Source organism: Squalius cephalus (assembly GCF_949319135.1).
Source record: "Squalius cephalus genome assembly, chromosome: 21".
NCBI lineage: Eukaryota > Metazoa > Chordata > Actinopteri > Cypriniformes > Leuciscidae > Squalius > Squalius cephalus.
In genome coordinates, this window is record NC_137142.1 from 11,319,801 (window position 1) to 11,343,462 (window position 23,662).

The 23,662-nt window shown below is 39.8% G+C and overlaps 2 protein-coding genes across 6 annotated transcripts in view; both read right to left on the reverse strand.

Annotated features, from left to right (window-relative positions):
- Positions 1-1,449: 1,449 nt before the first annotated feature.
- Positions 1,450-3,324, reverse strand: LOC307149625 (mRNA decay activator protein ZFP36L2-A-like). Of its 2 annotated transcripts, none has more exons than XM_079856048.1 (3): positions 3,202-3,324; positions 2,960-3,071; positions 1,450-2,757 (listed from the first exon to the last, which is right to left on the reverse strand). In XM_079856048.1, the coding sequence occupies exons 1-3, from the start codon at positions 3,249-3,251 to the stop codon at positions 1,603-1,605; spliced, it is 1,317 nt and encodes a 438-aa protein (XP_079712174.1). In that variant the 5' UTR covers positions 3,252-3,324; the 3' UTR covers positions 1,450-1,602. The 2 variants fall into 2 exon arrangements, with proteins under 2 accessions (XP_079712174.1, XP_079712173.1); XM_079856047.1 differs by having other exon boundaries at positions 1,450-2,760.
- Positions 3,325-3,622: 298 nt separating this feature from the next.
- thada (THADA armadillo repeat containing) overlaps positions 3,623-23,662 on the reverse strand; it is a 125,957-nt gene continuing 105,917 nt past the window's right edge. For 2 of the 4 annotated variants that reach the window (XM_079856045.1, XM_079856043.1), the window contains exons 34-38: positions 21,119-21,191; positions 20,054-20,210; positions 19,853-19,975; positions 6,484-6,653; positions 3,623-5,083 (exon numbers count right to left, since the gene is read on the reverse strand). In XM_079856045.1, coding sequence (XP_079712171.1) covers positions 4,784-5,083; positions 6,484-6,653; positions 19,853-19,975; positions 20,054-20,210; positions 21,119-21,191 — 823 coding nt within the window. In that variant the 3' untranslated portion in view covers positions 3,623-4,783. Of the gene's footprint in view, positions 5,084-6,483; positions 6,654-19,852; positions 19,976-20,053; positions 20,214-21,118; positions 21,192-23,662 lie in introns of all 4 variants that reach the window. The other 2 variants (XM_079856044.1, XM_079856046.1) reach the window with 1 other exon arrangement.

A 23,662-nucleotide genomic window follows, 5' to 3' on the forward strand; every position in this document is an offset into this window, starting at 1 on the left:
AAATCCTGATCTTTTTGTCCCCCCACCCCCACCCCCACCCCCACCCACTACATTCAAAAAGCTTTACTTCTGATAAAGTAGTCAAAAAAACAAACAAAAAAAAAAACAAAAAAAAAAACAAGGTACATAGTGCGAATCCCCTGTACCTACTATGTACAAACTAAATGTGTTCAAACTCTTCCCCGTCCAGCAAGTTTGGAAGATTCAGACCATTACCATATCATAGGAACAAACAAAAAGGCAAAACAATGCAAGGAACAGGGAGTAATAGAAAAGAAAATACAACTCAGATTGTTGCTCTAAGCCTCTATTCCTCTCCGTCAATAAGTGGTAACAACCTTCCAAGAAATTTAAATTACAAACTACATTCATTTCCTCTTGTAAAACAACAACATATATGAAAATACTTTATTTGGTTAATCATAAGGCAATGTAAGATGGTGAATCCCCACAGGCACTAGGCAGTAATACTGGGGCACTTGACTGCTACATTCTCATGCACGTGGCTTCCGTGCGTTTTATATACACGTGTATATGAAAAAAGAAAGAGAAAATACTTTTTGGTTAAACGATGAACTTGGGATCTTTGAAATCTGATTTCTATGAAAATCTAAGGCTAGTACACGTTCGGACGGTCTTCTGCCAAATACGGCTTATACATTCTACAGACATATCTAAAAGGGACAAGTCTAAATTCTCCAAAGCAAAAAAAAAAAAAAAAAACCCCTACTAAAAAGTAACATCCCAACAAACAGCAAAAAAAAAAAAAACTTTTTAATGAACGTAAACAAGGAAACAAAATGAATGAAATAAATATCACATACAATCTCTTAAATTAAGATTTTTTTTTTTTTTTTTTACTCATTTACAATAAAATAAAGTGAAGTTACAAAAAAAAAAAAAAAAAAAAGAGACCAAACAAAAATATATATTACTGTGAAAAGAACACACACTTCACTTTATGTAGATTAATAATGGCGATCTTAATTTAAACAATTTAAACATAGAAGAATATATATCTATTGCTTCATCATACTCGATAAATACAGTATGGACACAATTAACAATGTAGCCTATACTTTTCACAAGATAAAATAAATAAGTTAAATAGTTTATAGCCAGTTATGCACTGCTATGTAATCACACAAATCAGCTAAAAAAAATAGATATATTCAACCATCAGCAGTGATTTCCCAACAAACCGAACGAGTTTCAAACTGCACAAACCAACCAAACCACTGGGTGGCGCCGCGAAACTGGATACACTTTTGGAATGGAAGTACATACTTTGAAAACTAGTATACTTTTTGTCAAGGCATATTCTTGGCAAGATAGAAGGAAAATCTGAAACCACTCTGTCTTTCAAGTTCAAAAAACAAGTCTTTTGTACAAAATCTGGAAAGTAGTTGGTCCAAAAAGACCAAGAGAATGCAAAAAACTGCACCGGTGGAATGCCATCAAGCAGTTCAAACAGACTAATGCCATGTCAAGAGTCTGACAAACAAATCCACCTCCCTCGATATTAAAGTCTATTGCTGAATTGCATATCTAACGGGAGGATCGCGAGAGAAAACGAATCCAAACTTCACTAAAAAAATCGGATTAATCATCGGAAATCGACAGCCTGCTGAAGATTGGCAAACGTTTCCCGCCGTCCAGACTGGGAGACTCGGAGCCGCTGAGACTTCCGGAGGAGCTGATTGAGCCGCTAGCGTAGCTCTCCCGGTCCGAGATGCTGTCCGGCGGGCTGGGGGGCGAGTCGAACACCGGCGACTCCGACAGGCGGTGGAGGGACTGCAAGTGGCCGTGGCCGTCGCCCATGATGACCTGAAGGTTCCCATAGTAACCGTTGTGCGTGTGCACGGCCAGTGGCGCAAACAGGGTTTTGAGGTCTTGGTCGGGGAAAGAGAAGGCACTGTTGCCAAGGCAACGATTTGACGAGAGAACGTCTTCGTAGAAGTTAGTGGTGCAAGAGGAAACATTGGAAGATGGTGGTGGGGGAGTGCGGGACGTGGGGCTTTCGAGGATGGGCGAGTCGAGTTCGTGGTGGTGGTGGCGGCTGGAGAAACCCGAGAAGCTAAGGCTGTGGTGGAGTTTCGGTCGGTCCCTGAAGGATCCCGCCGCCTGCTGGTGCTGCTGCCCGTAGCCGCACACCGGCTCCCCCCTGGCGGGCTTGGTGGACTCTCCCTGCATACTGTTGGCGTTGGTCGGTGCTGGTCTGCGTTCGTCAGCATTATGGATGAAGTGGCAGCGCGGGCCGTACGGACAGAAGCCGATGGTGTGGAAAGTGCGACAAGGCTCGGTTTTGTACTTTGGGTGGCGAGACAGGCTTCTTAGCTCGTGGTAGCCGTGCGCGAACTGGCACTTTTCGCCATATTTGCACGCGCCGTTTTCCTCGAATGGCCTGCAGAGCTCCGTCTTGTAGCGGGTGGAGTTGATCTGCGAGCCCGGTTTCTGCTGCAGGATTTGCAGCTGCTGCTGGCCGCGCTCACAGCTCTCGCTGCTGTAGGCGCGGTCGCGAAACTTGTTCTCCTTATTCATAATGGCGTTCTCCTTCATGTTGCTGTAAGAGCTGGCGGGGTACTTGTTGCCGTTCGTCATGGACTCCATGTTGCTGGTAGAGTTTCGACGGAAGAATCCTGACGCGTATGAGTTGCAGTTGTTGGCGCAACTGCTGGAAGTTGTTACCGGAGCCCCGACGGCTTTCTTATCCAGCATGCTGTTAATGTGAATGGCGTTCATGTTGAGGCTCTTCTCCTGCTGTACAGAGAGGTAGAAAGAGAAACAGTTAAAAATCAATGCATAGTAAGTTAGTTGCAAAACTATTTATGTACTCGTTTCAGCCATGCATTAGGCTAAGTTCTTTATACAGCTAAAACTTCTCGAAACGCCTTCTCGAAAAGTCCCAGCAGAGATAGGATACAAGTAGTTGTGAATTAAATTAGCAAAGTAACGTTACCTTGTACAGCATGTCGATGTCGTAGAAAGCGGATAGGATGGTTGCAGACATTTCTGTTTCTTCGGAAGAAGATAGTCTCAGTTGATCTCTCATTTGCGGACCGACCTGGATCCTTAGGAGGATGCAAAGGTTTTAGTTTGCCACTGGCTTCGGGTTTGTGCAAGAGATACGGAATATAAAATGCTAGTCTCAGGAGGTTGAGTTCCTAGTTGCGTGTTTTTGTTGTTAATGTCTTCTCCCACCGTGCATTGCCGAGCCAGAACAGTAGAGTCTGCTTCACTATCCCGCACATATAAGCTCGTGGTCAGCGCGTAAAGAGGAGGAGCTCTCAAACTTACTGTGAAAGTTGTCAAAGTTACGCCCTGCTTTTCAAGTGTCGCCGGGACTCAGATCTCATTGGTCGCTCTCTGCACCCCTCGTGCAGTGCAGTGCACAACTCAGACACAGCACAACCTACAAGGTTGTTTTTATACATGATTTTAAGATCAGAAAATAAATACTCGAATATAATATATACACACTATCATAGAAAATGTAAGTTTGTAATAAAAGTTAACATATATTGTATTTAGTAAAGCACAGGAACACAGTTTAAAATATGTTCTGTGTTAATAGTTTGCTCATTAATTTGTTTTTATTAATAGTTTTAGTTTTTTTGTGCATTATAAAAAAAAAGTATTGCATGTAATTTGTAACAGTGGGAAATATGAATGAAAGTGTCTTAGAAGGATATACAGTCACACACACAATGTTGTTGACTTTACACGAGATCACGCGCGCCGCGCGCCTGAAGACTGGTCGCTCTGATATCAGGAAATGTTTAGTACGATTGCATAATCTAGGCCGAGAGGCCAAACTTTGAAGTTGTGCCAAATCTGATGCATGGAGTGAGAAACTATGACGTTTATCTGCACGTGACAAAGTTTTCCCCTGCTCGTTTCTTTCTCTGTATAAACAAATATACTCACATTTGCTTATTTATGCATTACTTTTGCGTTGTGTCGTTTATTTAAACAGAAAATGCACACAATAAGAACCTTTTACCAAGCTGCTTCGTAACATTAAAAATCAAATCCCTCCAAGAAACAAGTTAATAAAAACTATACAATACTGCCCCCTAACGGGCTCAATGCTTAATGCGTCGTTAAGAAAGGTTTGGGCGCCACCTACAGGCAAAAATATAACAGTAAAAAATATAATTCACTTCAGTGCATGATGTGCTTTTCTTCCTCCAGTTCCCATTGCATATCTCTTTAGCACTATTATAGCATTTAAATTCCATTGTCACGGTTTCAGCAAAGCACGTCTATGAAAAACCCTCCTGATTCTGGTATACGTGATTTTACCCACCCCATGTGTGGGAGGAATAGGCTGCTGACGTTCCAAAATATTACATCATTTTACAGTAAAAAAGGGAACATTGCAACTACAGGTCCCTGAAGGCAGCCCAGCTGTCTACTTACCAAACGGACACCAGCCTGTTGTGTTCTATTGCATCACATGCACAGTTATCTAGTTGCATAACATGCACAATTCATTTTTCTAGAAAAAAAAGTGAAGCTGTGCCTTAAATTCAACAGTTTGCTCAAATACCACAATGTGTGAAAATGTGACATTGAAAAGACAGCTGAGGAAAGTAAAACCTCTCAGATTCTCAGTATCACAAACACATTGTACAAAAATTAAAACCACATTCAAATAAGCATAATAAACTATTTACATAAAAAAAAAAATAGTGGTCATGCCTGCATGCAAACCGGAAAACCACTGTGAGATTAAAATAGATTCCTAATACACAACCCCTGTGTTATGTATATTTCAGAGTCATCCAAGTGTTTCTAGAAGACTCTGAGCGAGTGATGTTCTCTCTTTCAGCAGTGTTGTCTTGCCATACACAATGGTGGCTGAAAACTGGAACAGCGCAGGGAGGGCTTTCATTGAACTCTGAGCAGTGAGGAAATTGCTGTTTGCAATAGCTGACAGTCGGTCCAGCTCGGTGGCTCTTACGCCAGGTGAATATGCCACTCTTAAGAGCGCAGAGAGGTGTCCGTGCAACATCCGTGCCCACAACAAAGGCTCTGCCCACAGGTTAAGATCTCCCTTCTCAAAGAGGAACTCTTCATCCTGGATAAAGAAGAGAATTAGAAGAACAACCTACATTTTTAAACTAGATGTTCTCAAGACAATGTGAGCAGTGTTTGCATGTGCACCAGTTGGCACCAAAAAGCCAGGGCTTGCTATGCGGTTGCCAAGGTGTTCTCTGTGGTTTTTAGTTCTTTGATATACAGTATGGTGTTCTGGGTAATATCTAGGGTGTCAATAAATGAAAGCTTAGTAGCGGAAGTCCTGGTGAAAAGCTACATGCCTGCTCATAAATGTATTGTTTTATATTATTTCTATAGTCTTTAATTCAATTGTCATTCACAATGCTTCATGGGATTGTAGTTCTTTCCCTCATTACAGCTATTAAGTAGTGTCTTGTACATTGGTCTTTTTGTCCCATTTTTCAAATACATTTTTACTTAGGGTGCGTTTACACGACAAAGATATGCTTAAAATGGATACGTTTTTCTCTAGAGTTTTTCACGTACAGACGACATCATTGTCAAAACGATCCCCATTCACACAGATCCACGCAAACGACTAAAAACCCTGTATTCTGCAGCCAGGTCATTAGATAGCAATGAAACACTATAGATTGAACACATAATACGCATGTGCATGATGCCATCGTCTTCAGAGATTCACGTCTTTGTTGCTTACACAGAGACCTTTTTCAAAAGTTTGCGTTTTCAGGCACCCAAACGATGTTGTCAAGTCAAGTCACCTTTATTTATATAGCGTTTTTTACAATACAGATTGTATCAAAGCAGCTTCACAGTGATGACATGAAAAATAATACAACAAAGATTGTTTCTAGAAGAAAATTGCATCATTGTCCACCTTAAAGGAGAACTCACATGACCTGTGCACTTGTAATGACACATCAAGGATGTTAAGAGGCTAAAAGCAGGTTTAAAACTTGCCCCATTGAAGTCAACAGGGTGCAAATTTTAAAAAGAGGATAACACGGTGTAGGCAACACCGATTTTTGTCGTTGTTCTCTGTATTGACAGCACTCCAAATGTACAAAAAAATGAGCTCAATGTTAAAATTGACCGGAGTTCTCCTTTAAGTGAGGCAGATCAATAATATTGTTGAATATTAAATGGCCCCAACTAAGCAAGCCAAAAGGCAACAGTGGCAAGGAACCAAAACTCCATCAGGTGACAGAATGGAGAAAAAAACCTTGGGAGAACCCACCAGAAAATAAGGCGGATAGGCCCATCAATTTAAGCCTATAGTATTTTCTGTGTTTTTTCATTTGTTAGGTTTCATTCTTGTCAATGATGTATTGCATAATTTTGTGTCCTGATTCCGACACGAATGGGGGAGTCATGTGCCGAAGTTTAAAAAGAAGCTAAACTTGAGCAATATAGTGATGCTTTAAAAAATTACACAAAAACAGGAAAAGTGCTCCTTACCAAATCTGGTGATTCGGCACAATTTGTATCCAATTGTTCATCTCCCAGGAGCCATTCTATCAAGTTCACCACACCATCAGCAACATGGTCCCACATCTGGAAGAGCTGGCACAAAAGACCCACCCCCATCTCCAGGGCAACTGGAGGAGAGACGGCACCCATGGCAACACCTAGAAATGTGGCAGAACATAGAAGTCAAAAGTCTGACAGATTTTCCCTGACGCAACAGGATTTAGCAAAATTAATGATTCTGGAACACATGTATGGAAAATTGAAATGGATCAACTTAATGAGCAACGTCAATCTTAGTCTGGTCTCTTTAGTCTCCAAAGCATTACTGGGTTTATGCAGTGGAGGTGGTGCCTTGCCACAATGAAATCTGCTCCCAATCTGAGATTTGCCAGAGCGTTGGATGTAAAGCAACAGCCTGAGATTGATGCCTCGCTCTCTTTTTGTTCTCTAGACAGCACGTTTCCATCTTCCTCTGGCATGGAACCCATTTGAGAGAAACAAAACTATAACTCACAAGCAAAATGTGCAGATTGGAAACCACAACGTGCCATATGTGCACAGGCATTCAAGGTCATTTCTGACTCAAAGATCTGGGAAGTTGAATCTAAGAATAGATTTAGACGTAAGATAAGGGAAGTGAGAAAACAACAATACTGACGCCTATCCAGGACTGCAGTCGACCTCCCTTTGGCTTTAACGACCCCAGTTGTTCATGCTTCAAAGCAGTAACGTGAGAAATCTAATACAGAAAACTCCGGTTTCCCTCTGTTGCCCCCCTTCCAGACCAGAAGATGACATGCAAATTACTTGGGTGACTTCAAAAGTCACCAGGAATTGCCAGTCAAAACCAAAAGAAAGAGCAAAGCAACACTTTTAAGGCTGCCCACCCACCCCTCCCCCAACACAACTCTAGGAAACACCGTCTGCAGAAGAGTGAATGGATACGGCTTTCCAATGCAACCTTAAGTAGAGTGCCATGAGCTGACATTACGAGAACATGGAAAAATGTTGATTGTGTAGACTCAGAGGATGACATGGTCCTTTCTCTAAGTGATGTGTTGGGACGCCCCATCTCTTGCTTTACCGGAGTCTGATGTCAGAGGTGCTTTTCATGCATATAGGCTTTGGTGCTGGATGCCTTCCAGGGCCGAACAAACCAACACCCAGACATTAAGAAACAATAGGAAACTCAAGCTCTTTCCATTCCTTTTTTTCTGTGGTTTAGCACTTCAAAAACATGATTTCTCAATCTCTTCAGTGCTTACTCAACAGGATGTTCTATTCGTATCTGCGAAAGCGGGTGTTGTTTTTCTTTAGGATCACCTCTGATGTGTTTATTTGCATTTTGAAAACAATTTGTATAAGATACAGTTCATTTAAATTCAAAATTGTCAAAACAAATTGTACCTTTAGATGTACAACAGCTTCTCAATTGGATATCTTTGTCCATTTATCCTTAAAAGGTTCATAATTATCTATTAAGGTATATATTACCATAGTGCACTAATATGCATGTTTTAGGGGTAGATTAGGTGCAAAGTTGTCCTTTAAGGGAACTGCTCCAGTGACAAGCTGTTGTACCTCTAATGCTAAAGGTTTATATCTTTTTTTTTTCTGACAGTGTATGCAGCAATATGTTTAAGGCCTTGCTGCACTTAATGGTATAAGTTCCCCCAAAAATGAAAATGTTGTGATAATTTACTCACCCTTATGTCATTTCACACCTGTATTTTCTGTGGACATTTTGAAGAATGTTGGTAACCAAACTGTTTTGGTGAGCATTAACTTCCATTCTATGGACATAAAAAGACTGAGACATTTTTCAAAATATCTTCTTTTGTGTTCCACAGAAGAACAATAAGTGATACAGGTTGAAAACAACACAAGGGTGAGAAAATGATAGAATTTTCTATTTCTCCGAACAATCCCTTTTACTTAACGTGAAGAAACTTCTAGATCTTGGCTGTAGATGTAACAGGCGAAATGTTTGTGAGGTGTTTCGGGGCAGTTCGCCCAGCCGGTTTGTGTCTAGGCGCACACAGTTGTGCTGAGATTCCACAAGGAAGAGGAGGGTAGTTTCATTCCCGTAATCGATCTGTGGGAGTCGTGGAACTGGAACTAATTAAAAAACTTTCTGAATAATGAGAGCAAGAAGAGCTTTAGTGTGTGGCAAATCTGGGATGTGAGTAAGCGCAGCTGGGCGAGTGTCGGGTATCGGGCGTGAGGGAAGGAGGGGTGGCGGGCGAGCGAGCGGGAAGATGGCCTGGATGAATAACACCACAACCTCTCTAACTCCTTATTTACATCTGGTTCTAGCCTACCCATAATGCAACTGGGGTCTCATAGGGGGGTTGACACAGCTTTATCCCACTCTCCTAATAAATGCTTTTCAAAACCAAATTACTAAACTGAGACCCCAAAATGAAAATTGTGTCAATTTACTCACTCCTTTGTTTATCCGAACCTATATGACTTTCTTTCTTCAGTGGAACACTATTACTTTGTATTACAATATTACTTTCTGAAGAAAATTTTGACTACTCTTTTCCATATAAAGAAAGTGAATCAGGATGGGAGCTGTCCAGCTGTCAAAAAAACATAATTTAAGTACCATAAAAGTATCCATTTGACAATGAGTCATAAGAAGCCATTTGATAATATTTTCTGTTTTACAGAATAAAGACACAATTTAGAATCTATATACATATCTCATCAATGTAAATCAAGTGTTACATTGATGAAAAAGAGCTTGAAAGCAGGTAGAGATTTCAGTGCATGTGGGAATGACCACATGTGCATCCGTGCATGCTCTCTCACACACATACGAGCATATTTGGACACACACCCAGAACAAGGTGCAAGGAGTCTGTGGGCAGGAAGTATTGGTGTGGGCGAGAGTGGTGTCAAGGTGCAAAAACACACACACTTTTACAGCTCTAACTTCCTTCAGACATCTATGAGAACCAAAGACTTAGAGGAGGCTCTTACCCAAACAAACACATGCAAAAAATCTCATACGTACAAACTAAAGACAGACAAGACTGATAATCATCTTGACCAAGTATATTCTAAACATAAGGGTTCTTTAATAATGTAATTATTTAAATCACGAACAACTTTGCACAAATATAATGGTATTAATAAAATAACAATGATAATAATAACAATAATAGTGCACTGCAGCTTACTTTCATGATTATGGCTCTGTCTGGATATTCAGCAGGCCATCAATATCAGGTGTAGCTCTGGAGACAGATATCATCTGACACATTTATGCCAAAACTGAGATGCCTGCTAGAGTTCTTTAGTGTCCTTTACATCAGCCTAACCTGTCTAACAGTAGTGTTACAGTATCACCCAGGTGTCTGCTGGTTAAAAGGCCTGGCACAGTCACATAGACCCTAAGACTGGTGGAAAAAGACTCACTAATATGTGGTACCTCACAATGCTTAGAATTCATCCTGTGTCAATAGACTGTGAATGACCATTTTTAGTGGCCTTGGCTCAGCAAGTATTGTCCAATCTTTTTATCTATAGGATTAGTAAAATTCTTCAAGAAAGATTTAGTAATCCATCCATCTATCCATACATGTTGGTTGAGTTCTATCTACAAGCAAGGGCCAATATGCCTAAACTATTACTGCCACATACCTCTGCTTTAATGATTGAGCACCCTTGCGCTACATTTGGACACTACTGGTTTAATTGATGAATGATCCACGGATCAGTTCAGACCTCTTATTGTAATCCATTGCATGAATGGCTAAGGGGCATCTACTGCTAAAGACATTACACGGACAACGCTGGAGCTGATGGACCAGATGGCCAAGAACAATACCAACTGGAGTAATGCGAGCAACAAATGTTCAAGGCTTTTCAAAAGAGTTGAAATGATGTTGTAGGCAACATAATTAATGGTTCAGTTTAAGGATTCAAACAAACCCTTAACGCTAAGCATTTAACTTTGCTGCGCAGCACAGTTCGAACTTCAGACATAAATGATGCCTCAAATCCAGAGGCTTGTTGAGTAAGGGTGTATTATTACTTCCACACACTGAATCGCTGAATCGCTGATTGCTGGATTGCTGAATCGCTGATTGCTGAATCGCTGATCGATTGCTCCTGTCTGCCTCGCTGCCTGCTGTGAGTGTGTTTGTCTGCTTCGGTGCTGTAAGCTCCGTCTTAGCCTTATATTTCTTTGTTTTGAACCATCATTTTACTACCATTTCTAGTTGTTTATACTACTACATTTTACCCAACATCTCAGATTAACCTGACATCGCTAGCTTTTGTTATTAGTACTACTAGCACAAAACGCTAGTAATTCGCTAGCCTGTTAACGCGCCACCCGTGCGCTCAGCTATTTTTATTTATTTATTTTTCTCTCGCGCGTCCGCACCTTTGAGTTCATAAAAAGCTCAGGTGAGTAAGAATCAGTCAACAAACACGGTGAGTAATGTCTTGTCCTGTTATTGTCACCTGCACTTCATGTCACATGTTTAGTATAGCCTTCTCTGTCGGCAATATAGGATTTATATGTGATAAATGTAAGGAGACAGTTAGGTTGACAGAGAAGATTTCAGAATTAGAAACACGCATCCAAACTTTAATTGAGGATAGTAAGAGTGCTAGTGCTTTAGATGTTTTGGATGCGCATAGCATAGTGAACACTTTACATGAGTCGGTTCCGGCTGAAGTAGAGCCTGTGCAGCTGGGCAAATGGGTGACAGTGAGGGATCGCTCTAGTCGCGGATCAAAAAACCGCTCTTCCGTTCCGATTACCATAACAAATCGATTTGCCCCGCTCAGTGAAACACCCACTGAGAATGATTGTGCCCTAGTTATTGGCGATTCTATTACACGGAACGTGAAAATAGAGACACCAACCACCATAGTCACATGTTTGCCGGGAGCCAGAGCACCTGACATCAAAGCAAATTTAAAAGTGCTGGCTAATGCTAATCGTAAATTCTCTAAGATCATTATTCATGTCGGCACTAATGATGTTCGACTCCGCCAGTCGGAGATCACCAAAATTAATATTAAAGAGGTGTGTGAACTTGCAAGTACGATGTCAAGGACTGTAATTTGCTCTGGCCCCCTTCCTGTTCGCAGGAGTGATGAGATAGTTAGTAGATTGTGTTCGCTTAACGGTTGGCTGTCTAGGTGGTGTCCGCTTAATAATATAGAATTCATAGACAATTGGAAAAGTTTTTGGGGCAAACCTGACCTGTTGAAAAGAGATGGTATTCATCCCTCCTGGGATGGTGCTGCTCTTCTCTCTAGTAATATGGCTCATAGTCTTAGAGCTCAAACATGACAATCTGGGGCTCAGGTCAGGAAGCAGACAGACTGGCTTAACCGACTGTCCGCTAGCGGCCTCGCGTCACCCAGGTCAGATAAATCCTATCACATAGAGACTCTTTCACCTAGCTATCATCATATAGAGACTGTGTCTGTTCCCCGAATTTGGAAATCCAAAAAACGTTTAAACCCATCTAAGGTTAAAAATTTAATTGATGTTCAACAAATAAAAAACAGCTATATTACAGATGAGCAAATGCTAAAGCTTGGGTTGCTGAATATTCGATCACTTACTTCTAAAGCACTCGTTGTTAACGATATGATTTCAGATAATAACCTAGATATGCTGTGTTTGACAGAAACCTGGCTAAAACCAAACGATTACATTACTTTAAATGAATCAACCCCGCAAGATTACTGTTATAAACATGAGCCTCGTCTGAAACGCAAAGGGGGTGGTGTTGCTGTAATTTATAGTAATAGTTTCAAAACCACTAAGACATCAAGTTTTAAATATAATTCTTTTGAAGCATTGGTGCTTAATGTAAAAATATATAGTGTAAATGATAAATCACGTTTGAGATTTGTGCTGGCTACTGTATACAGGCCACCAGGGCACCATACAGACTTTATCAAAGAATTTGCGGACTTTCTATCAGAATTAATATTGACTGCAGATAAAGTACTAATTGTTGGTGATTTTAATATACACATCGATAATGAAAAAGATGCATTGGGATTGGCATTTAAAGACATTGTAAATTCAATTGGAGTTAGACAACACGTGTCAGGACCTACTCATCGTCGTAATCATACTCTAGATCTAATATTATCACACGGAATAGATGTTGATGCCGTTGAAATTCTGCAGCAGAGCGATGACATCTCAGATCATTACCTAGTCTCGTGTAATTTGCATTTAGCCAAGGCTGCAAAGCCGACTCCGTGTTTCAAATATGTGAGACCTATCACTTCTGCTACTAAAGATTGCTTTATTAATAATAATCTTCCTGATCAGTTTCATCATCTCAGCATCCCAGATAGCTTAGAAGAACTAGATATTACAACATAAACGTTTAACTCTCTCTTTTCCAGCACTTTAGACACAGTTGCTCCGTTGCGCTTAAAGAAGATTAAAGAAAATAGTCCAATGCCGTGGTACAACGAGCACACTCGGGCCCTTAAGAGAGCAGCCAGAAAAATGGAGCGCAACTGGAAGAAAACAAAACTAGAGGTATTTCGCATTTCATGGAAGGAGAGCTCAATTACTTACAGAGAGGCTTTAAAAGCTGCTAGATCTGCTTATTTTTCAACCCTATTAGAAGAAAATAAACATAACCCTAACCCTAACCCTAATGGCTAAACTAACGAAAAATAAAGCTTCAAGCACCGAAGTTTCCAAGCAACACAGCAGTAATGATTTTATGAACTTCTTCACTTATAAGATTGATAATATCAGGGACAAAATTATAACTATGTAACCGTCTACTACAGTATCGCATCAGGCAGTGCATTGTAGTCTCCCTGAGGAAAAATTTGATTCATTCGTTGCTATAGGAGAGGAAGAATTTACTAAACTCATTAAATCATCTAAATCTACAACATGTATGTTAGACCCTATACCGACTAAGCTACTGAAAGAAATACTTCCAGAGGTCATAGATCCTCTTCTTAATATCATTAATTCGTCTTTGTCTCTAGGATACGTACCAAAAAACTTTAAGCTGGCTATGATTAAACCGCTTGTTAAAAAAACGCAACTTGATCCTACAGAATTAGTCAATTACAGGCCGATCTCGAATCTACCTTTTCTGTCAAAGATATTAGAAAAGGCAGTATCCTCACAACTGTGTTCCTTTCTTGAAAGAAATGATATCTGCGAGGATTTCCAGTCCGGATTTAGACCGTACCATAGTACCGAGACAGCTCTCGTTAGAGTCACAAATGATTTGCTCTTATCATCCGATCGTGGTTGTGTCTCGCTATTAGTGTTACTCGATCTTAGTGCTGCATTTGACACCATTGACCACAACGTTCTTTTAAATAGATTAGAACATTATATTGGCATTACGGGAAATGCACTAGCATGGTTTAAAGTTTGTATCAGTTTGTAGAAGTAAATGATGAGATGTCTCATCGATCACAAGTTCAGTATGGTGTACCACAAGGCTCAGTACTAGGACCGCTGCTGTTCACTCTGTACATGCTACCATTAGGAGATATCATTAGGAAACATGGCATTAGCTTTCACTGTTATGCCGATGATACTCAGCTCTATATTTCTTCAAAACCTAACGAAACTTATAAATTCACAAAATTAACGGAATGCATAGCGGATATAAAAAATTGGATGACTCGTAATTTCCTACTTTTAAATTCTGAAAAAACAAAAAAATTAACAATTAGTTCATGCGTTCATGACCTCAAGGCTAGATTATTGTAATGTTCTACTGGGTGGTTGCCCTGCACGCTTAATAAACAAACTACAGCTGGTCCAAAACGCAGCAGCTCGAGTTCTTACCAGAACCAGGAAGTATGACCATATTAGCCCGGTTCTGTCAAAACTGCACTGGCTCCCTATTAAACATCGCATAAATTTTAAAATATTGCTGATCACTTACAAAGCACTAAATGGTTTAGCTCCACAGTACTTGAGCGAGCTCTTAACGCATTATAGTCCGTCACGTCTATTGCGATCTCAAAATTCCGGCCAGTTACTAATACCTAGAATATCAAAATCAACTGCTGGCGGTAGATCCTTTTCCTATTTAGCACCAAAACTCTGGAACAGTCTTCCTACCATTGTCCGGGAAGCAGACACACTCTGTCAGTTCAAAGCCAGATTAAAGACACATCTCTTTGACCTAGCTTTCACATAATACATTATAGACTTCTATAATTTAATGTTAGGCTGCATATATTAGGTCAGCCGGAACCGGGAACACTTCCCAAAAAATCCTGATGTACTCGTTACATCATGAGAAGAATGGCATCTACGCTAATTTTAGTGTCTGTGTTTATCCCGAGGTTTTCCTGCAGCCTGCCGGATCCAGGCCATATCCAGATCTGACGAAGGACCTTCGCCTGGACCGATGACAACGCAGTGCTGAAGTGCCAACTAGTCTCTCCCTATGGAGGATCCCACTACCACTCTACAGATAAGGCGTTGTCGGGAAAATTCGTTTCGCGTTCCTACCCCAAAGCAACAAAATAAAATAAAATTCTTTATCAAAATTTATAAGGAAAGACAAGTACTTTGTTTAGGCTTGGCTTGTAGGGAATTCCAAACCTGCGTATATTCAAACGCACATAACTTTAGAACCCATTCTAAATGCGCATGTGAACGCCATCAGCGTTTCTCACAGGTTCGTGTTTAAAGTCTGTGTAGAGGGAATGGTGTCGTCTTAGCGGCCCCTAATTTAATAACAAATGATCGTTGCGACAGAAGCAAATCAATCAAAACTAACTTTAGATGGAAATAACTTAACTCTGCTATAAAGCCAAAACAATCTCTGTTACCTTAAATTATACGCTTATCTCTGTAAAGCTGCTTTGAAGCAATCTACATTGTTAAAAGCGCTATATAAATGAAGATGACTTGACTTGACACGTGTGGTCAAAATGTAATTTTTATCTGGAAGATGAAAAAATTGGTAAAAAGTCCCTTACTTGCACTGTAGCTTTTTTGACTTGGGCCAGTAAGCAACACCCTAACAACCACCCAGTCACCCTAGAAACCGCACATCAACAAGCTGGCAACCAAACAAAAAACCCTAGCACTGTCGGTGGCAAAAAATATTTACACTTGTTCAAGGCTACATCTCTGTAACTGAGGTGAAAGCAAACCGGTCCCTAAAAAAAGCTGGCAAACGAGAGAAACGCCATGAGCATTTCGGGAACAGTAATTGCATTTAAAATTCTTGAACACTCCCGAGTTCCTCCCCGTGAGAATATGCTCCTATTCCTTCTTAATGCTGTTATCAGATGTACCTCTCACCCTCCTAAAAGCCTTGTCAAGTGATGCCAGGGGTTCTGATTTCCAACCTAATTTGTATTGAGATACCAGAGGAATAAAAAGTGTTTAATTTGGTTTCATGTACTGCACAAAGACTTCACTGTGACGGCGATGATAAAAAGGGCCAAGTACAAAGCAAAAAATGTGATTACAAAGAGAGATCATGTTCGAGTTACTTCACACATATACATATACATATATATATATATATATATATATATATATATATATATATATATATATATATATATATATATATATGCTTCATCTTTTTCAGAGTCAAGTTTCTTTCTAATACTAGAAAACTGTTGAAAAATAAATTGGGGTTTGTAAGATTTTCTTTTTAACCAAAATAAAAAAATATGATCACAATTCAAAATAACTGTTTTCTATTTTAATACATTTTAAAAAGTAATTTATTTCCATGATGGCAACAGCTGACTTTTTAGCAGACATTAGTCTTCAGTTTCAGTCATTACTTCAGTGTTCTGAAGAATCTTCACTTCAGAAATCATTCAAATATGATGATATGGTGCACATGGAACATTTCCTTTTAACAATGTTAAAAAGCTCTGCTGAATATTTTTTTTTCTGGATTATTTGATTAATAGAGAGCTCAAAAGAACAGCATTCATTGGACAATAGAAATCTTTTGTAACATTATAAATGTCTTTCCTGTCACTTTTGATCAATTTAATGCGTGAAATTTGCTTAAAAAATATGAATATTATATATTTTTATTTTTTATTTTATAATATTATATATATTTACCGTATAGGTAATAAGTATGTATTTTTCAAAAAAAAATTAAACCACATTTTGCAGTTCACTTGTTTTTTGTGAATATGTCAGGGATAATGTAGTCAAACAGTCATCAAAATGCAAAATAAACCCTAATATTTTGTGATAATGACTGGCTGACTACTGATGAGACGATCATTATGTAACTTAAGTATACAGTTTAAAAGTCCTTAAACAAAAAAAATTTCAGAATTCTGTGATCGACCAATCAGAATCAAGTGTTCCAGAGAGCCGTGTAATATGAGATCATAAAAACTGCATGCATAACAGTTTTAGAGCTTATTTAGATCAATTGCAGCAGCTGTCACGGTTTGAAAGTTCATGTCAACTACCCCAAAACGAGTAACATATTGTGGGTTGGCAACAAGAGAAGACACAAAGGATTGTTGGAAATGGCTTTCTCAGACTCTTCCCCCAACATGCTAATTTTTCTTGCCCATGTGAAGCAGGATATCAGCGCGTCAGGGAATGTGGTAATGATGTGGTTTTGATGTGACTGATTTATGGGACGAAGGTGCTGTTCCTCTCTGCATCGCTGACCCACACACCTCCATTTCAAAGGCGCAGGGCTGCCGTTCACCGCCTCTCCTCCACACCTCTCCTCTGTCGCTCCGTCGTAAACAACACTGACCTCCCCCCGTCCCTCCAAATCACTCCCCTTCCAGCAATCTTCATCTGATCCCATTGAGTGAGTGTTGTTGTATTTGTCCTGTGTAGGCCATGTTTCCATTGATTTGAATCAATGGTCTGGGTTCAATACAAGTTAAGCACATAATTTACAGCCTGATTTAAAAAAAGAAGCAGCAAAAATCATATGTACAGCAATGTACTTACAATGGTCTAAATCGTTCTTTAAATGGTGAAACTACTTTGAGGGACTTCTGGTTATGTGTTACAGACGTAAATCCTGTAAACGAGTGAGTTTGTCTTATGCAAACAGTCCCTTTCTAATATTTGTGCATGTGAAAGTTACTAGGTTTAATGGTTTTACATGGCCATTACACTGAAACATTGAACATTACTTTAAGGTTAGCAAGATATTTTATCATACTAGTTTCAAGCTAACACATGTTTAAGTCTTGTCGATATACTTCTGAAACAGAGTGTATTTTAATGTTTATTGCCTATTTTGGTGTACTTCTATTGTGAAGGAGTTACTGTAACCATATTTTTTTAAAAAGATTGTCTGTAGCAGGGTTTTCCAAACCGGGGTTCAAAAATGTAAAATTTAAATAAATAAATAAATGGTTACACTTTATTTCGCAGAGTCCTTATTACAGTGTAATTATATATTTAAGAGTAATATTAATTAACATGTACTTACTATATAGTTAGAGACAGGGTTTGTTACATGTCACATGTACTTACCATAGTAATAACAGCAAATTTAGCATAATTACATGCAACTAACCCTCAACCAAATCCTAATCCTACCCTAAACCTATAGTAAGTATATGTAGTTGCTTAATATTACTCAGTACTTAAATATATAATTACACTGTAACAATAACACCTTAAAATAAAGTGTAACCCTTTATTTTAAGGTGTCTTTGTTACACTGTAATTTAAGTACTGAGTAATATTAAAGGGATACTTCAGGATTTAGCATTAAGCTTTGTATTAGTAGAAAACCTGTAGTATTTTCGAATTACCATGCTTTCCACCCTCATATCCCCCTGAGAGGAGAGATTTATGTATTTTTTGTCTGGAAAAAATCCTCCGATGACGCAAAAATCGTCATTTTGCGTCATCGGAGGATTTTCTGGCCAGAGGCTAAAGACTACAGCCAGTAGAAGGCGTTGTTCCGCATATTTTCAGCCCGCCCATAGAGGGTGGGATCTCACTCACAAAATGTACACAGTGTCAGCCTGGAAGCTAAGCTATCAGGCTCTTGTTCTGTGGAGAAAGCTAAGTAGTAGGAGAAAACTGAGTAGTAGGGGTTACCATCATCCTTTTCCCGGACTTGTCCGGCGGGTGAGATTGTTCAAAATGTCCGGGATTCGGCTTTTGCTTTCTGCGGTCGCCATTCATTGTTTACATGCACTTTTGTTTCAATCTAACTGAATTCATTCCGATTGGTGAATCTGAATGTAGTGTTTACATGAACGCTAAACAAGTAATCGGTTGATGTGCGTTTTACCATTGCTAAGAAAATTCCTGCTCCTCCGTGAGAGATGCGAGACCGGCGCGTCTCAGTAATGACGCCACCGGCCTCGCGCCGTTCTCCCGCGGCCGTCAGCCTCGTCCTGCTCGCCACAGTAAACATGATGAATGGCGACTGTAGAACGCAAAAGCCGAATCCCGGACATTTTGGGCGATCTCGAAATCCAGGGCAAACTCGTCACGGAGACTCACTAAGTTAGTAGCCTAACCTTCTTGTTGTTTTCAACTGCGCTTTCTAACCGGTAGGTGTGGCTTGGGAGTGGCTTCCTAGGGCAGCGAAGCAAGTGCATTCTGGGAGTTGTTGTCTTTCATCCACATAAGCCAAAAATACATTTTCTGGCTTTTCTCAGGCTAGAAAGCTCCAAATTAAAAAATTTCTTCACATTTCTTCTACATAAATGACCTATTTTAAATACACATTCATCTTTCCAGAGGTGAAGTATCCCTTTAAGTAACCGAATATACTGTACTTACTATAGGGTTAGGATTAGGGTTTGGTTTAGGGTTAGTTACAAGTTATTATGCATAATTTACTGTTATAACTACTATGTAACATGTAACAAGGGCACTGCAAAATAAAGTGTTACTAAATAAATCAACAAATCCAATCAAAATAAAACGCTAAAATGAAATAAAATACTGTGTTTGTTTATCTGCATGTCATATGACCATTAACCAACACCAGAGAATATGTGAATGTGTTAAATTATTGATATATTTAATGGTAACTATTATGTTTTTTACTGTTTTTGAGAGACATGAACTAAAGAGACATGAAATAAAACAGAGTGTTCCAGGCAGAGAAAATAGGTTTAAAGAGTGTGTACAGTGTGAGAAAAACTTTAAATCATATAAATGTATTCTAGCAGACCCCGAAAATAAAATTATGAACTTGTAAAATAGCGTAATATGGGCACTTTCACTTAAAAATTCGGGAGGTACTTGAAGTAAATATTTGAAGTCAAAGGGGTTTGGCTGACAAAACAGCTAGGAAACCAATCAGTGCTGCTGATAGAGCTTAACTTGCACTGAACCCAGAACATCCCTTTAATATGAGTGTATGTCTGTGTGTACCTGTGTTGTGCAAATGGGTTGGTATGTAGCAGGTGAAGTCAGCCGCCCCGTCCCTGACGTCCTGATCTTCGTCCTGTAGTAATGTAAACAGACACTTCCATAGCGCCACAGTGTGTGTGATACCTAGAAAAAACAAACACACACTGTAAGCTTCAGTTTAGATCCCTGCATTCTTGTTCTTGTCCACAGATGTACACTCACCCAGAGGCAAAGCTGGCGCCGCCAGTAAGGTGGGGACGGCCTTCACCAGCACCTCAGCTGACATGAGTTTGACTTCTGCAGGTTGTTCTTCACCACAGCTCTGCAGGACCAGCGCCCCCCATCTGCTCAGACAGACCACTGCAGCCTCACTGAGCTCCTGCTTTTTAACACAACCACATTACTGAAGGAAGATCATAACGCACAACTAAGTTGCTACTGTGGTGATACCACAGTACAGTGACATATCAGATGGTAATGCCTTGGTACTTTGATGTATATCATATTACTGCATTGACAAAGATACACAAGATACTTCAAGGTGATTCATCTGATCAAAATAGGTACAATCTTTTTTCTTTTTACTATTTTGAGTTTATTTTTGCACTGATGCCAAACTTATCATTCATTTATGAATCCATTTACTTGTTGTTTATATGATGCAAAATATAATACATTTTTTAATTGAATTTTCAACAAACTACTTTATCAGGTTTTTTTTTTTTTTTTTACTTTTACAGTTTTTTTTGTTAAAAAACATTTTTTAAGGATTATTTTATGAATTGAAAGTAAAAATCTTTTATAACATTATAAATATCTTTACTGTCACTCTAGATCAATTTAATGCTTCCGTGCAGAATAAAATAATTTGAACGGTAGTGTAACTGCTTTTATGTCTTTATGCCATTGAAATGACACTGTCAACTAAGAAAAATGATCTTGGAGGCCATAAACCTCAGTCGCCCCACCCTCTCCCTCATCACAGTTAGCGGCTAATCGTCCAACGAACATTTACAAACATTTCAGCGACCAACAAACAATGTTAACAGCTCTTAAAAACTTTCCAGAGCCTGTGGTAAAGCTAAAGCACATATGCTCTTTTTTTGTAGTGAGATGTGGACACACATCAATGTTAACAATGTTAAGCCGCTATAAGGTTAAGTATCTGTAATCTGCTCCAGTCTAGACAGAGTGTCCAGTTAAACATGCTTGAGTCAGTCTGAAAACTTCCTATACAATGCTTCTCTCTTTCCTTTTTTAACTCTTGTTTCTTTTCTTCTTCCTTACCTGCAGCGTTGATTCAGCCAGGTGCACTACCAGTCGAGACGTTAGGGAGAGAGTGGCACAGTAGAGCTCCACACTGAAACACACAGAAGAACATGTGCATACTTCAATCCATAACCAAAAACAAGAAGGGCTGGGTGATGCAACTAAAAATGCATATTGATCAAGTCTAGAATGATAAGGTTCCCACACTTTTAGACCAATGAATTTCCTTGAATTAGAAATCATTTTACAGAGATGACCAAGCAAATTTCTATTTCTTCTATTTATATGTGAGATACCAATGTTTTGAATACTTATTACTGTACAAATGTTTCTCTACAGAAGCACTCAAAAAGAGCAGAACGTTTTCTCATTTTCATGAACTTTCCAGGACTGAAATAACCATTTTTAATTTTCCTGATTCTTCCTTGACCATCCAGACCTTGATCAAAAATGCTGTCTGATCATGAACTGAAAACATACAATTGAAAATGACCGCCAGCCCGAGTCTAGAGGGGCTGTTTTTCTAACTTGATCTCAGAACAGGTGTAATCCAGCATGTGTTGTCCAACAGAACACGGCTCCCAAAATACACTGAGCAAATGTGCCATTACACAACACTGCAAGTGTCCCACTGCATTACACAATTGCAAAGACACAGCAAGTATCATGGTGTTGCTTAAATCACAGGACGACTGCTACAAAAGACACATATCATGTCACACTGAACAAATAACAATACGGCGTGAAGCGTTTCCCAACACTGAACTTAAGAGGAGAGATTGAAAGCGTATGAGCGTTGCAGGGAGCAGGAGTCTTTGTAATGTAATACCGACGACCTGTCCACTGTTCACTGGGATGTGAAGGTGTCTGTTATTCTGAGGCCCCTACAGGCAACTAGAAGTCAAAAACAACAGACCAACTGCACCTGCTGCTACATAAACACATATTAAGACATGCACACAACCTCCAAGCATGTACATACCCACAAATTATAGGGAATAACCCTATGAAAAGGTATATGAACACACTCTCTCAATTGAAAGCACAGGTAGCTGCAGCCCTTTAATGTGTAAATCAATCTCTTTCCCGCTCTGCCGTAGGTATGAAAGGATGATTGATGTACACGGGGCGGCTGGCGACCACAGGTATGTGTGGTTTCTTTTGTAGTTGGAGCCCACATCTGAGGCCATTACGCTTCCCGCTAACAGCGCTAGCCACTCAACAGAGTACCTCTCGTCTCCCCAGAGGGATATACACCACCCCAAACCACTGCTTCAACAATGAGGAGGTTTGTTGGAGTCCACAGCTGCTGAGAACATGCTGTGTTTTTAGGGTGTCGGTGCAATGTTTTATGCAATATTAATAGTTTAAATTTGGTGTGGATCTTTCTGCACAACTGGATGCAAATGGAAAAAAATTACGTTTATGCCTAAATCCCTAAAGGTGCGTTCACACATTTACCATTGTTTGGTGAATTTTCATAGGCGAAATCTGGTGATTTCAGTTCAATTCGATCAGGAATGTGAGGGTTACAGATTTCCCCATGCAGATTTCGCTCGTGTTCAAGTTGGTCACGTAAATTCGCCACTTTGACCAACAGAAAGCTGCTTATTTTGAAATTGACTTCTGTGTGAGCTGTGCCTCATACATGCTACACTACTTACAATATACAAGTAAAGTATACATGGACATGAACTTTATTGACATCCCATTCTTAATCCGTAGAGTTTAATATGGAGTTGCAGCTACCCACCCTTTGCAGCTATAACAGTTTAAACTCTTCTGGGAATTGTTGACCATTCTTCTAGAAGCACATTAGTGAGGTCAGGCACTGATGTTGGACGAAAAGGCCTGGCTCGCAGTCTCCGCTCTAATTCATCCCAAAGGTGTTCTATCGAGTGATCCCCCGTCCACCAAACTTTACTTGGCACAATGCAGTGAGGCAAGTAACGTTTTCCTGGCAACCACCAAACCCAGACTCGTCCATCGCATTTTTAGACTAAGAAGCGTGATTCGTCACTCCAGAGAACACGTCTCCACTGCTCTAGAATCCAGTGGCGGCGTGCTTTACATCACTGCATCCGACACTTTGCATTGCACTTGGTGATGTAAGGCCTGAATGCAGCTGCTCGGCTATGGAAACCCATTCCTTGAAGCTCTCTACATACTGTTCTTGAGCTAATCTGAAGGCCACATGAGGTTTGGAGGTCTGTAGCTATTGACTCTACAGAAAGTTGGTGACTTCTTCGCACTGTGCGCCTCAGCATGCGCTGACCCCGCTCTGTGATTTTAGATGGCTTACCACTTCGTGGCTGAGTTGCTGTGAATTCAAGCGTGTTATAATACCACTAACCACTAAAAGTTGACCGTGGCATATTTAGTAGTGAGGAAATTTCACGAATGGACTTATTGCACAGATGGCAACCTATCACGATACCACGTTTGAATTCACAAAGAAGCAGTCTGCGTGCCTAGGTGCTTGATTTTATACAACTGTGGCCATGGAAGTTATTGGAACACCTGAATTCAATGATTTGAAGGTGTGTCCCAATACTTTTGGCA